Genomic DNA, 14804 nt, shown 5'->3' on the forward strand with positions numbered 1-14804 from the left:
GATAGGCGGTTACTGTAGTCTACGGACGTGAAGCTCAGGCATGGAGTTCATTTCTATGAGACCGTGTGCGATCTATTAGGTTCTAGGGTATGGATGAAAGCAGCGGCCGATATTAATTCTTATGAGCACTATTCATTATACAAACGATAATACATACATAAGGGCTTGTCCACAAATCCCGCGAGGTTTTTTTGGCTACTTTTTAGACCCCCTCTCCCCCTTGGTGATATTTGGTGAGGTATATATAACCTCACGTGTATTTTTATTTTATTTTTTAATTCGACCTAATTTTAAGATAAATAGTATTGTATAGAGCAAATCTTGTTTATACTATTTTGAAGTGCCAAGTGAAGATTTATGTTTAACGAAACCGAGAAAAAGTATGTAGTAGATATTTTTTCTTACTTTCGTTCACTATAGAAAAATACACGTGAGGTCTCCTTATACCAGCCATCATATTAGACAAGTTTTAAAACCCGTTTCAGCTAGCTTATGGTGCTCCCGCATTGACTGTTAGAGAATGCTGTTTTTGGAAAATGTTTAAAATGATGGAAATTGGCATTAAGAACTTAAGTCCCAGTGGGTTTATGGCATTTTTAAGCTTATCGCTAGCCTACAGCTCACAGAGCCACTTGACTTGGCCCAAGTAAGGCCCAGTGCCTAATAAAGCCCACTTTTAAATAATAGATAATTGTAACAAAAACGGTAATCAATGCTTTTTAAGCCAAAGGTGCTATTAGTCTGTCGATGATTCAATAAATGATTAAATAAATTTTGTTTCTTCATTCTTAAAATTCAGTTTTATTTTTGATCTAAAATAAATAAGGTCCTTACATGGGTCAGTTGCCAATGTTGCCATACTTAATTTAATAGTATAAGAAGTAAAAGCTGCTATGCTACATAAACCATAAATACATAATACTTATGTTATGACAGTCGCGTACAATAAGTTGTTGCACATCTGGGCGCACAAAACATATTTAAGAGGATAAGATTAATTCAGATATTGTATTGAATGTTGTTGTTGAATACATGTGACGTTATCTATGCAAAGGGACCTTATGATGCCCCGATAAAAATACAACGCTGCGCGACGCAGTGCGGCGTAAGCGCCATCGACAACAAGGTCCCTTTTGCTAGATTATGCCACATATTCATTTACTATATTCAATTTTGACATATAATTTGAAGGCACAAATTTTTTAATATATAAAATTTAATAAGAAGTTGTAATCATCATTTTCCTCGCGTAGTCCCGGCTTTTTGCCATGGCTCATGGGAGCCTGGGGTCCGCTTGGCAACTAATCCCAAGAATTGGCGTAGGCGCTAGTTTTTACGAAAGCAATTTTTAGCATGTTATTGACACAATCAAAAACTAGGTTTATAGGTTTTCCTTTTAAAAAAAAAAGCTTTTTTAAAATTCGAAACCTATGAACCTGGAATATATTAAATATGCTGAAGCGATCGACATCAAAATCAAAGTTATTTGTTAAGATTTAGTTAGTGGAAAACGTTTTTTCCAGAAATGCAATTTCATAGAAAAAATACCGTTATAGTTTTGAATGATTCACGGTTAGTTTCACTAGTCTTAAATCAACCGGGATATAAACCGTGATTAACTCAAAAATATAATATAAACGTGCTTATATCCCGGTGAAGTCTAGTGAAAAATACCGTTATTTAGCTAGATTCGAAAATTTATTATTTTCTCTTAATATGATAATATTTCTTTTAACTCACACAGAGTCCCTAGTTCATATTGGCACCGTGTCCCTTTTGGCAGCCCTCACAATGTAGTGCGCGTGCGACGCGTATCAACACGGGTCAATGACAGTCGATGACATTAGGTACCTCTCCCTTCGCAAGGCGAAACATCGTAAGTACTTGTCGGCGCATGGGTGCGTGATTGGAGTTTTCATTACAAGCTACTATGGTTAGGGTTGACATACGTTTCGTATATACGGGGCTGCCAGCTTACTTTAGTATCGCGTCCCGTATATTTTCCCGTATATCAATACCACGGCACAATATACAAGGTGCCCGTGAGCATTGCGAGAGGTTTTAACGGTGCATTCCTGATGGCAACAGAAGCAAAAAATGTTAGATATATCACTTTTTGTGAAATTCGAAAAAAAAAAAATTTTTTTTAACGCTCCTGTACATAAAACGTATTTTTTATTGATAAACACCTAACCTAAAATTAACTAAAAAGTTTTTTATTTTATTTGGGGGTAGCCTCTCGAATACATTTTTTTAAATTTTCGATGTCAATCAATAGGTATGTCCAGACTAGACCTCAAAGTGGCAATACCGCAGTCAAAATGTGTTTTGTACGAATGCCTTACGGGATTACGAAATACGATATAGCGAGATATGGGTGCTGCCATCTATACACAGCAGTGGCGGATCGTTCAAAGAACTCGATTCCCACCGGCTTGTCTAAACTTCAGCCCGTTGAGTACTTTCATGATCGGTTCATGGAGAAAAGGAAAGCAAAATTAGCTCCGGGTTCCCTACGAATGTTTGTGACGCGCCGCCACTGATACACAGTTGTGTGATACTACGTAAAAAAAAAACATAATAGAAAGATCTATCAACACTAAATCAAATCATTTCAGACTGAAATGCTCACACATATGTATTTGATAAAAGTGATAAAACATCTCGCCTTACGAACGTCAGAGGGCTTACCGCGAACACCGAAATTGCGGGCATCTCTCTTTTACTCCAAATAAAGCGTTATTAGAGTGACAGAGAATCCCGTATGCAATTTGCGAACTTCGGTGTTCGCGGTTGGCCCTCAGGCCCAGGCGCGGATACAAGATTTGGCTTAGGGGGGGGCCATTTTGAGAAAATCATATATTTTTGCACAGAAAATAAGGTAAAAAAAAATTTACTCAATTTAGTAATGTGAGAGCCAGGGTTTTAGGGGGGGGGCCATTGCCCCTATGGCCCCCCCCCTTGTATCCGCGCCTGCTCAGGCCTATATACCTTTAGGCAGCTATAAACATTTTAAAATGCAAAACATTGACTCAAGTGTGTCGATAACGTTGTTTGCTCGCGCAAGGTCGATAATGTCCGATTAAAGATAATGGTGTTTCTTTATACCTTTTCTCTTTATCATTCTATTGATTATATATTTCTCATTTTATTAAACGTGAGTTTTATTTGCATCGTTTGATAGGTCAAATAGCGTTAGCGTTTTGAAAAATACGAAACTTACGAATTAAATATTACGAATCACCCCTGAGAGCCGAATCGTCGACAACTTCAAAATGGTGAAAAATAGAGATACTACTCCTAATAATACGCGTTATTACCTAATTGGATTCGTGATGATGTCTAGAAAAATGTATTCAGAGTGTTTATTACCGCACAAAAAAAAAAAAAAAAACAAAAAAGGGGGAAGGAGATATATCTTATTTCCCCAATATCTCAAAAAATATGAATAATTAAGAAATCAAAATTAAACTTTATTAAAGACGGGGATATTTCCAATAAAAAAGTTCTTACTTGCAGTACTGTATCTTGTTTATAGTTTTTATTCGAAGCTGAAAAAAGGTCTCCGCGCCTCATTTTGGGTATGCGGCTATGGGCGCGCGGCCTCAAAAGACGTGTTCAAAATGATGGTGTATTTTGAACACGTTAGAGAATATAAAAAAAACTTAATAGTATTTTATACAACCGTGGTATAGAGAGCATTTCAGTCGAGTACCGTGTTTAGGCAACGAAGCTTGCTCAGTTGCCTAAGTAAGGTACGAGGTTGAAAAGCTTCATTATATCACTATTGTAACTTACAATACTTTCTCAACGAATCATCTAAAATAATGCTTATTTTACTATAAAACCTAAATAATTAATGAAAATTGGTAAGTATCTCGGTAGACAACAATGTAGAAATAAACGCGCGACTCCCGCCCCGCGCACGTTTAGTCTCTTCTTTGGGAGCGCAGTGGCACGTGATTGGTCATTTTTTTTATAGTTGACTGCAGCGTATCGAAATGAATCTTATAGTTGAGTGGGAGCCCATACATGAAAAGTACGCAATTATAGTTTGGTATATGAAATCTTAATTCAACCATTATAGTCGACGAGTAGAAATTTTTTTCAACATGTTAGTCAATTGTTAATTAACAAAATTTTCTCGAACTTACTTCGTTATTGTTAATTAAAAAAAAATAATAATAATAATCATCGTAAAATGTTTTCGCTTCATGGAACCCTTCTTATAGTACCTTAACAAGATCACTTCATACAAGTAAAAAAAATGTAATAGGGGAGGCGGGGACAAACGTAACAGCGGGTAAAAAGTAATCATTGCTCTGTAGGTTTAGCTATTAGTCAAAACACCACTTCGCCGCCATCACGTGATAGCCGGTGGGCCCTCCACTTGGATTCAATAGGGTTGTTTCCTTGTCTGTCTTGTATTACGTTCTATATTAACTAAAAGTTGCCCTAAAATCCAATGTTTATACTAAAAACGGCTTTAAATAATATATGTTAAATTAACAAAATATATTTTGACATATGCTTTCGCGCCCAAAACGCCCTTTGAAATTTGTGTGACGTCACAGTTTACGGTTTGACACATAACTACATACACACGTAGAAGATACGAACTGTCAACTGACATTTGTCATTTGTTGTTTATCGCCTAACTGTCAACAGTGTCAATCCGAGAGTGGTGACGTCATCAGAATCTTCAAAGACGTTTCGAGTTTGGTCACGTGACGTGTGCCGAAAGATATTTTAAATTCAATATTTACAAAAATATGGTCATTACAGGTCCCCTAAAAGTAGTTTAACATGTTCTTATAATCCAAAAAAATATATTGGGATACAATTCTGCCCTAAGATTTGTAGATGAAAACAACCCTATTCAATTCAACGCGAGGTATGGGCATTGTGAACGTCATCTCGCTTTGTGTGGTAGGGCACAGCCAGTGGATGTCATTCCAGATCTAGAGCAGAGCCCAACTGGGGAAGTACCTCCACCTTACAGAAAACAGCCAAATAACACTAGACCCTACTCATAGTGTTGTGTTCCTGCCGGTGAGTAAGGTTGCCAGAGCTCAACGAGGGGTGAGAGAGGGTTAGGGTCGGCAACGCGCATGTAACTCCTCTGGAGTTGCAGGCGTACGTAGACTACGGAGACTGTTTACCATCAGGCGGGCCGTATGCTTGTTTGCCACGGACGTAGTATAAAAAAAAAACGCGCGCCACGTGTTATTAGGTTGTGTTAGAGAACGCTATTTAATTCTACAAAAGTAGGTTTTTTGACGTGTAGTTTTATTTATTTGAATATTTTCATATTGATTAGATTGATTGCACAGTGTTTTCATTTTTTTTTTTATATAAACATGAAGTTGAACGAAAAATATATTGACTATAACTACTACTCACAATGATCTCCTCAGGGTCAGCTTCTACGATGACCTGCTTGAACTCGATGTCTCCATTGGCTACGGCCTCCGAGTCGTAGTTGGGGTCGTTCTCGTCCTCCATGTACTCCTCCAGGAGTTCTGAGCCCGGGGCTCCCCATACGCCCTTGCCGCCGGCGCCTCCTGGATAAAATAAGATAAAATTTTAATATATAGTACGGGTCATGTATGGGGGCTGTGGGATTGCTAAACATCTACATAACTAAACTGTGAAATGAACTGTCGCCGGAGGTATTTCTGGACAGACACGACCTTAAGGTTCCTCCTCCCGCTAAATACCTTAAAACTAAGTTACTCTGAACCATTTTTTATATTAAATATGACACTTTCTGAGCAGGAAAAAATACTAAACAATCGGCAAGATATGAGCAATGATGTGGTTTTTCTGGTAATCTATTTTAATTTAAATAAGTGCAGAAAAAAAATCTTGAAGTCATCCCTATTTTTTTCAGTTATATATTTGTATCCTTATTACTACTGCAACTTTTATCAAAAATATATGAAACTTTATAATCTTTTTCACAAAACACTATAAAATTATTTGGTCTTCTTCCTTTTTGCAAATTCATAAAACTATGCCTCAAGTCCTAAAAAAATAAGCCTAAATCCCGCCTGGTTTCCTACCATTACCCCACTCTATAGTCAGTGCGGGTCGTGTTGCTAGACGGACCTGTGCAGCGTTGCACGTGCGAGCAAACGAAATTCTATTTCAAACGCATAGCTCTGCGCGCTCGATGTTTTGCAGCGGGTGGTGCAGTGACGGGTATAAGCTCCGCCCACACGCGCGAGGTCGTTGGCGTCGGGTGCAGCCTTAATAAAAGAGTATATCTTAAAGGCCGGCAACGCATTTACGACCCCTCTGGTGTTGCAGTGTCCATGGGCAACGGTAATTGATTACCATAGGCGATTAATTTGCTTGTTTGCCCCCAAAAACTGGCGATGCGCCCTGCGATAATTTTTAATTTAATTTTATATTTATGATTTTATTTATTTACTATGATTCCTGAGATACAGCCCTTGTGACAGGGAGACAGTGAAAGCTTAGTAATAGCTGTCACTCAACCCAAAGGCCCCGTCACACACGCGCTTTATGATAGCAGGGCGTGAGCGGGCGCGACGTGCCTTAAGGGCAACCTTTTTGTGCTCACAAGGTGGCGCCACTGTAGATGGTGGTCCAGAAAAACAGCTCTCAAAGTTATGCCATGCCTATTTAAAAAAATTATACGTTTTAATATACACAAAAGTATTTTAACGTCTAAATTTGCCGGTTTTTAAACTTGTTTAATTTTGCATATAGTTTATTTAATGAATTATATCTATTATTTACCATGAATAATCTAAAATAGAAAAAAGATTTACCGCATTTGACATTTTGAAAGACCTCCGTCTACACTAGCGCCCCTAGCGGCGAAATTAAACGCGTTAGCTCTCATTGTAGATCCATACATTCAGAAAACTCGGTTGAGAAGTTTAAGAGTCTCGCAAAACTGGCCGCCGCCATCACCACACATTAAAACAAAGTCCCCCGCAGCGCCTGTCTGTGTTTGTTCGCGATAAACCCAAAATCTACTGATCAGATTTTCATGCGGTTTCCAATAGGCGGGTCCACACAGAGCGAGCATACGCGCGAGGCAATGTCTTTGCGCACAAACTCGCCAGTGTATACGTGCCTCGGCCGAGCCGGCACGCTCGCTCAGGCGAGGAAAACGCGTGGGCCGCCTCGGCCTAAGACATTGCCTCGCGCGTATGCTCGCTCTGTGTGGACCCGCCTACTTATCAATAGAGTGATTCTTGAGAAAGGTTTAGGTGTATAATTTATTAAGGTTTTGTTTTGTGTAACCCGAGCGAAGCCGGGGCGGGTTGTTAGTACTATCATAAGACAGATATACGTTACGAAAATGTTAGTACCAAGTTTCATGTAATCTTTTACACTGGCAAGGAGAGCTGGCACTAACCTATCAGAAGAATAAGAGTGCATTTCCTAGAAATAGTAAATGGGTAACCTAAATTCCTAGAAAATAGAAAGACATCCAACAGAATATTCTGGCATTTGCCCAGGCAAATTTCAATTCACGTGCCACTGTTATGATAATTTATATTCATGCACACACTAACAATTCAGCCTATATACGTCCCACTGCTGGTCACAGGCCTCCTCTCATGCGCGAGAGGGCTTCCGCTAACCCAATGCAGATTGGGGACCTCACATACACCTTTAAATTTCTTCGTGGATGTATGCAGGTTAGCTCACGATGTTTTCATTCACAGAAAAGCTAGTGGTGAATATCAATTTATATTCCGTAAATAAGTATATTCATGTATATGCATAAATGTCATAATGTTTGTAATATTATTCAAGCAGTTGTTTACCATTTTAAACATGCTATGCAATCAAATATAGCTCTTATAAGTTTAAACATAATAGTAATTCTTGCATGTTGTGTGTTTTAGGTATTTAAGATAATAGAAGGTATTATTAGTGGGTATATTAGTAAACATTGTTTATATTGCACTATTAGGGATTTGGTTATCTTGTCAATGGTTTATAAATGTTGTAATTATCAGGTTAGAGGTAATTTACTTGTATAACTTTATGAAATTAAGAGTGGAGTGGAAAAAAATGGATGCACTTGAATATAGTGACCCCATGGTGACCCCTATATAATCGTATGAAGCTAAAGGTCTTAGCTTCAGTATAAATGGGTCCGTGTAATTCTTATGTTACCCCAACTGTGACAAAAGTACAAATTGAAGTACATGCACTGAATACTTGAAAGAATAGAATAGAATAAGATATTCTATTCTACTTGAAAATAAACAAGGTCAATGTAGGTAAGACCCTCTTTGTCGCTTCCAACTCTTGCGTTATAATAATAAATAAATAAATAAATATTATAGGACGTTATTACACAAATTGACTAAGTCCCACGGTAAGCTCAATAAGGCTTGTGTTGAGGGTACTTAGACAACGATATATATAATATATCAATATTTATAAATACTTAAATACATAGAAAACACCCATGACTCAGGAACAAATATCCATGCTCATCACACGAATACATGCCCTTACCAGGATTTGAACCCGGTGAGTAATAATACGAAGAAATATTTTTTTCTACTCGTCGACTGTAATGGTTGAATTATGATTTCGTAATTTTCGTATACCAAACTTTAATTGCGTACTTTTCATGTATGGACTCCCAACTCAACTATAAAATTTCTTTCGATACGCCGTCAAATTAAAAAAAAACCTATCACGTGCCGGCTCGCTTCCATAGAACGGGAAACGGGCGGGCGGGGGCTCGCGCGTTTATGTCTACTTAGATACTTACTAATTTACATTGCTTATTTAGGTTTTATATTTAAAAAAATATTATTTTTGATGCCTCGTAGAAAAAGTATTGTATACAATAGTGATATAATCAAGCCTTTCAATCTCGTACCTCACTTAGGCAACTCAGCAAAACACGGTACTCGACTGAAAAGCTCTCTATTATATCACGATTGTATAAAATACTATTATTTACTTAAAATATGGTACAATGAAATGGTAAGAATAACATATATCTGTATTAAAACATATTTTGCTAGTTTAGCATGCAAATGTACACTTATATAAATACCTATCTAACTTTTACTTAATATTATCTAACACGCAAAACACGTCATCTGTAGTGTAAAACATCTTTGTTTTCAGCCAACGATAAAGTTGTGCTTTATATGAATGCTTTAAACATCTTTAGCTTTTTTTGAAAGATATGAGTGTTTTTTTGCAAAAATAACTGCTAAAAAAATACATACAGTATGGTAATGTCAAATTTTTATCCTTTGCAAATAATCCTACAAGATTCCCGTTGAGGTATCCCACACACTGCCCTTAAACATTTATTTTGTGCTATGAAAGTCCCAAACGCGTCACTGGAATTACCCCATACAAGGAGTCCATATCTTAACTGAGATGCAACATATCCTTTTGTTTTGTACACATATGTACTCCTCTTACAGGTTGGTAAAGCAGGGGCCTATTTTCGAACGGTATTCTAATATAATATGTGTGTTGTAGTGTTATAGTGCGTTGCCATGGTAACCCATACGACTTTTTATGTAAAAGGCAGCAAACGAGTAAAAGAGCTGCCTGATGGGAAGCAGTCATAGCCACCCATGGACATAAGCCACATTGGAGGAGCCCCTTATGCATTGCCAGCCTTTGAGAGCCCTAAATATCTGCTTCTTGAAGAACCCCATGTCAGTCACCAACAATACAAACTGCCCGACATTGGATGGAGTTAAGTGGAAGAAGTTTGTATTTCAGTGCTCCAGACCAAAGATGAGAACAGTACTCCATATGTGGTTGATCCTGCGCTTTGTATAACGAAAGCCGGTGACCTGGTGTGAAGTACTGTTTCACTCTATTGAGCACCCCGAGCTTCTAATGTTGACCACGAGTATCCCAATACTCCTGGAGATGGTAAGGAGAATGTTCTGGAATTTTGGCGCTAAGACAAATGGGGTTTTCTTAGCTAATAATTTGTCTAAAACCGTTCGAGAAATGGGCCCCAGGCCTACCCCATATTGACCTTGTATAATAGATATAGTAAATAATATTATGGTTTGTAATCATGGTGATCAATCACTCTTATCACCTTTAAGATATGATAGTTATAAATGGTTATAAATTGACACGAGTTGCGAATTATCTATTCGTATGTGTATAGTAGAACGTTTTACAGTACATATGGCTCATGGCACACATGCGGGAAAGTAGCACCATATATACTGTAAATAAACACTTAACATTGTAGTATTTATACGTATTGCAAATTCAATTAACAAGGTAAACAATCAAATAAGTTACATGACATTAATGCATATATAGTGTAAACTCTATATAGCAACACTCAAGGGACTGGACGTTTTTTGATGCTATAGTTTTCATTATATGTATAGAGAGAAATTAATACTAAACAAACTATAGCCAACAAATGTGGACATTATAAGAAGTGAATTGTTATATTCAGTGACATCATATGGAGTTTACACTGTACATAGTTATATTTTTTGGGCTCGCACTTAGCCTCAACTATGCAGAGATGAGTATTTGACCGAGGTTAGATATAGGTACAAATCTATACACCGACCATAATATAGTGACAATAACACCAGTGAGGGTATGCGATGTGACACATCCAATTTAGTTAATAAAGATTAGGGCTCTACATATGTGTTTTACTAAAATGTAAGTTAAATAAACAAATATTTAGGGACATTCTTACACAAATTGATTAAGTCCCACAGTTAGCTCAAGAAGGTTTGTGTTGTGGGTACTCAGAAAATAAAATATAAATACTTAATTACATTGGAAACATCCATGACTCTGGAACAAATATCTGTGCTCATCACACAAATACATGCCCGTACTGGGATTCAAACCCAGGACCATCAGCTTCATAGGCTGGGTCATACTAGTTTTCATTTGGAACTATCTGGTTATAAACAAGAACTTGTAACTAATATTTTTTAACAAAAACTTGTAGTAATCAAACTGTATTATATAAAACAAAATTACTATCAAAGAATTGTCCTGTTGACATGTCGTTAAACATGTCCTCAGAGCATAAGTGAGAAAGTTGGTCGGGAAAATTAATTAATACAGAAAACATGTTTGACTGTTCTAAACATAAAACAGACAGACCCCTTTGTTGTGTCTATGGAAAACATAAATGACCTTGGCCCATATGCGTTTAATAGAAAAAAAAAAGCATTAACTATTTAGCGAACCGGCTGGCGCTATTCTTAAACCGGCAGGATTATCGTCGCCCTAAAATAGCCTTGAGCGATCGAAAGTTGTTTACAAGCTTAGTTTCGTAATAAGACGTAGACTTCTATTAGTGACCTACGCCAATCGATAAGAAGAGCCCTATAACAGCGTACGACGTAACTGCGCAGAGCCGGGCCCGCGTGACCTTGAGAAATGCGGCAATACGGACTCAAAATGTATACGCGACCACCGGTGCGTAGTAAACAAAATATTATGTAAATAGCCATTCGCGGCTCAATTCACGCCGTAGGGGTTCTAGAAAAATCTACCGCGTTGCCGGCAGGTTAAATCGCGATGTAGTTTGAAGGTAGATTTGTAATTTACCTTTTTTAGGCAGCCCGCGCCCGTGGCCATTGCGCGGTCGGCGGCTATTTTTCCAGCTTCGATATCTAGGGAGCGGCGTCGGCGTGCTAACGCCTCCCTCCTTGCTGTTGGTTCTTGCGAGCTTCTTATTCCTATGACGGCGTTTCAGACGCTCAGAGTGGGACGTTGCGGCGTCTCCGGCGCCCTCGTCCGCCGGCTTCGCGTTATCAGTATCACTCGCCGCCACGTTTTCTAGTTCGGAAGCGATGGGCTCGACTTCCATTGTGGCGAGATATAACTGACGCGGGTTAAACGAGGGTTCTTATTAGCCACAATCAGCACTAGTGAGAGTCTATTTGGATTTATTTTGAAGAAACGCTAAGATAAAATGTGTTTTTAACGCACTGATAAACAATAAGTTCCAGCGAGCACGTATTTGTTTTGAGAGCGCACACCGGTGTGAAGTTTGGTAAATAACAAGCGGTAGTTGTACAGTGCTGCCAACGTGACATATTGCTGTGCTACCACGAGTACTCATTTAAATTGATCGCATTATTTTATTCCATACTCTTAGTTTTCTATTTGCAATATTTTTTGGCATAAATTATAATAATTGATAAATTTATGCTTTGAATACTTCCGTATCGGTCATTTAAATTTAAAAACAACTACGATGTTATCTTACAACTTGCCACACAAAGTCACTTTAAACTCGAACCAGTGAATAATATTCGAGTTTACGCTCTATTGCTGAAGCTCGAAACATTAGTAACGCCATATGTCGACAATGTTTACAACATAACAAAAATGAAAGTGTTGTCACAATAAACTCGTACAAATATTTGGGTAATAATGTGGACAAAGAAAAACATTCCTATCACTGCATAGGGGAACACAGATTATAGATAATGGTAACATTAATTAGATCGATTATATTGCATCACAATCAACAGTGGGAGCATCCCTACAAATAAAAATAAAAAATCGTAAATGTCAGTTGTCAACGCTATTGTTATTGCTTTATATTGTATGTCTATGTTATTGCTTTGTATTCGAATTTATAATGAAGAAACATAAAGAAAACCTATTTTCTACGAAGTTTCGCTTATTGAATTCTCAAGATTATTCAGAAGAGATAATCTGGTCATCAAGTGACTCCAGCGAGTTCGAAGATGCCGACAACAAAGCGAATTTCAATAACATAACCAACAAGAAACTAAATCGTAAAAGAAAACGCAAATCAAAGGCTCCCAGCAACGTTTCTAACTTAGATATCACTATAATTGACGTAACTAAAGATACAGATGGTGATAAATCGCCAGTTTTAACTTGTAAAACTAAATGTAAGCCGATTGAAAATGTTCTTGATAAAACGTATTCGTTACCAAAATCAGGTGAATATTACAACGGTAAGCCTAATCTGATGTCACCTGTGCTGTGTACTGGTGCACATAGCGCTAATATTAGCATGAAAAGTCCTGTAATAGCTCAGAAATTTGCATCACCGGTTCACAGTCCTAAGGTGAGAAAAGCATTATTTAGTGAAAGTAAGAAGGCTAATAAAATCCAAACAGAGAAAAGGAGGATTTCTCCTGTACTTAGTCACTATTTTCCACGTGACCGAAGAAAAATACAAGATGATGACATCAAGTTAGAAATTGAAAATACTCAAATTATAGAAACACAGAATTCTTTACAGTTAGAAGACAGGTTACATAGTAATGAAAGTTCAAAGAGCTCTGGTAAAGTAGAATTAATAAAAAAAGTTAAATCTTTTTTTGAAAATCAGTTTAGTTCTGAAAATTGTTCACAAGTTTCAATTTCCGATACTCCTACACCACAGAATACCTCAAATGATGATGTAGAAATAATATCCATAACTCAGATGACTTCAACTGAAAGTAGCTTAAGAACAGTAAAACACACAAATTCTACAGACAATTCTACGATAGAAGCAGAAAAATCTAAGAAAATAAGATATAAGAAAGATGGTCTCGCATATAGACTGTGTTCACTTTTAAAAAAACACAGTGCTAACATTTCTCTATGGCAACATGAACGGTTCCTGGCTGAAAATTCAAATTTCAAAATTCCCAAAGGAGAACACTTGGTGTTCCGAATTCAAAAAGTTGAATTCAAATATGGAAGCTATCTACTGGACACTATGGATATACATGATGAGGTGTTTTTAATTTTTATTAACAATAGTTGTGTAAATAATTGTGTTTTTAGTGTAGATAGTATTTTCAAGTTGTATGAGCCTTACCAAGTATTTAATTTTGGTGAGAAAAGGTTAATAGTTAATGTTTGTAAATTTGAATGTATTACTATAGATTTATAACTAAATAATCGTAAGCCAAGTAGTATCCTATATCCTACTCCAGAGGGCCTACTACAAAATTTAGATTTTTTTCAGAAGGCTCACTTTTCATACTTTGTCAAAGAACAAGAAAAATGTGTCAAATTCTATGTTTAAATCCAAACAAAGTAACCCAATTTAATCACTTGATTATGTTCATAGATGGGCCTGTGCATACCACTTTTAAGTTTATAGCAATTATAGCTATGTTACCTTACTGTACCTGACAAAAGTTACAAGGGTCCATTTTGTTATTAAGTGATTGTTATCAGCTTTCCTTAACTTGTTAATATTTATGAATGTATTTGTAATTATGTACATAAAAACCATTTGAATAGAGAATTAGACTAGTTTTATTGAATACTTACCTTCATACTTGTACAGTTGCAAACACACCACTATTGAATTCCATGGCTTACCTGGGTGGATAAGCTATTGTTATTATTGTTATTCTTTCCCATTGTCCAGGGAAAAATAGGGGAACTCTTTATTATAAGAAGTATAAGGCTGCGTTTCCACCAGAGATGTGCGAGGATGCGTAGTGAGGTATGTATGTCACTTTATTGCATATAAACAGGTTAACATAAAACAGACAACAAAAAACGAAAAAAAAAAAAAAATTATGTACAAAGGCGAACTTATTCCTAAAAGGGATCTCTTCCAGCTAACCTTTGAGAAAATGCGAAAAGATCAAACACCAACAGGTGGAAAATAAATCAATATTAACAGTAGCAACATGATGTGTTTGTTAAGGCGCAAAACCCACAGGCAGCGGTGAGGCACCGCTGTGCCGCGCGGTACGGCGGTGGCGCGGCGCGAAGTTTTGTATCGCGGTGTAGGTAACGCGCTTCGACTACACCGTCATACACGGTTCCTGCCG

At 37.2% G+C, this 14804-nt stretch overlaps 2 protein-coding genes across 2 annotated transcripts in view; one reads left to right on the forward strand and one right to left on the reverse strand.

Moving 5' to 3' along the window:
- LOC133531338 (programmed cell death protein 4) overlaps nucleotides 1–12023 on the reverse strand; it is a 31418-nt gene extending 19395 nt beyond the window's left edge. The window contains exons 1-2 of the mRNA XM_061869491.1: nucleotides 11587–12023; nucleotides 5404–5564 (exon numbers count right to left, since the gene is read on the reverse strand). Of these exons, the coding sequence (XP_061725475.1) occupies nucleotides 5404–5564; nucleotides 11587–11848 (423 nt within the window). The 5' untranslated portion in view covers nucleotides 11849–12023. The remainder of the gene's footprint in view (nucleotides 1–5403; nucleotides 5565–11586) is intronic.
- Nucleotides 12024–12578: 555 nt separating this feature from the next.
- Nucleotides 12579–14266, forward strand: LOC133531339 (uncharacterized). The gene has a single exon (XM_061869492.1). The coding sequence runs from the start codon at nucleotides 12629–12631 to the stop codon at nucleotides 13904–13906; it is 1278 nt and encodes a 425-aa protein (XP_061725476.1). The 5' UTR covers nucleotides 12579–12628; the 3' UTR covers nucleotides 13907–14266.
- The last annotated feature ends 538 nt before the right edge of the window (nucleotides 14267–14804 follow it).

Source organism: Cydia pomonella, chromosome 25 (genome assembly GCF_033807575.1).
Source record: "Cydia pomonella isolate Wapato2018A chromosome 25, ilCydPomo1, whole genome shotgun sequence".
NCBI classification, from domain to species: Eukaryota; Metazoa; Arthropoda; class Insecta; order Lepidoptera; family Tortricidae; genus Cydia; species Cydia pomonella.

Excerpts from the sequence above, each read along its gene's own strand:
- LOC133531339 (XM_061869492.1), top strand. The coding sequence starts at position 12,629 with ATGAAGAAACATAAAGAAAACCTATTTTCTACGAAGTTTCGCTTATTG.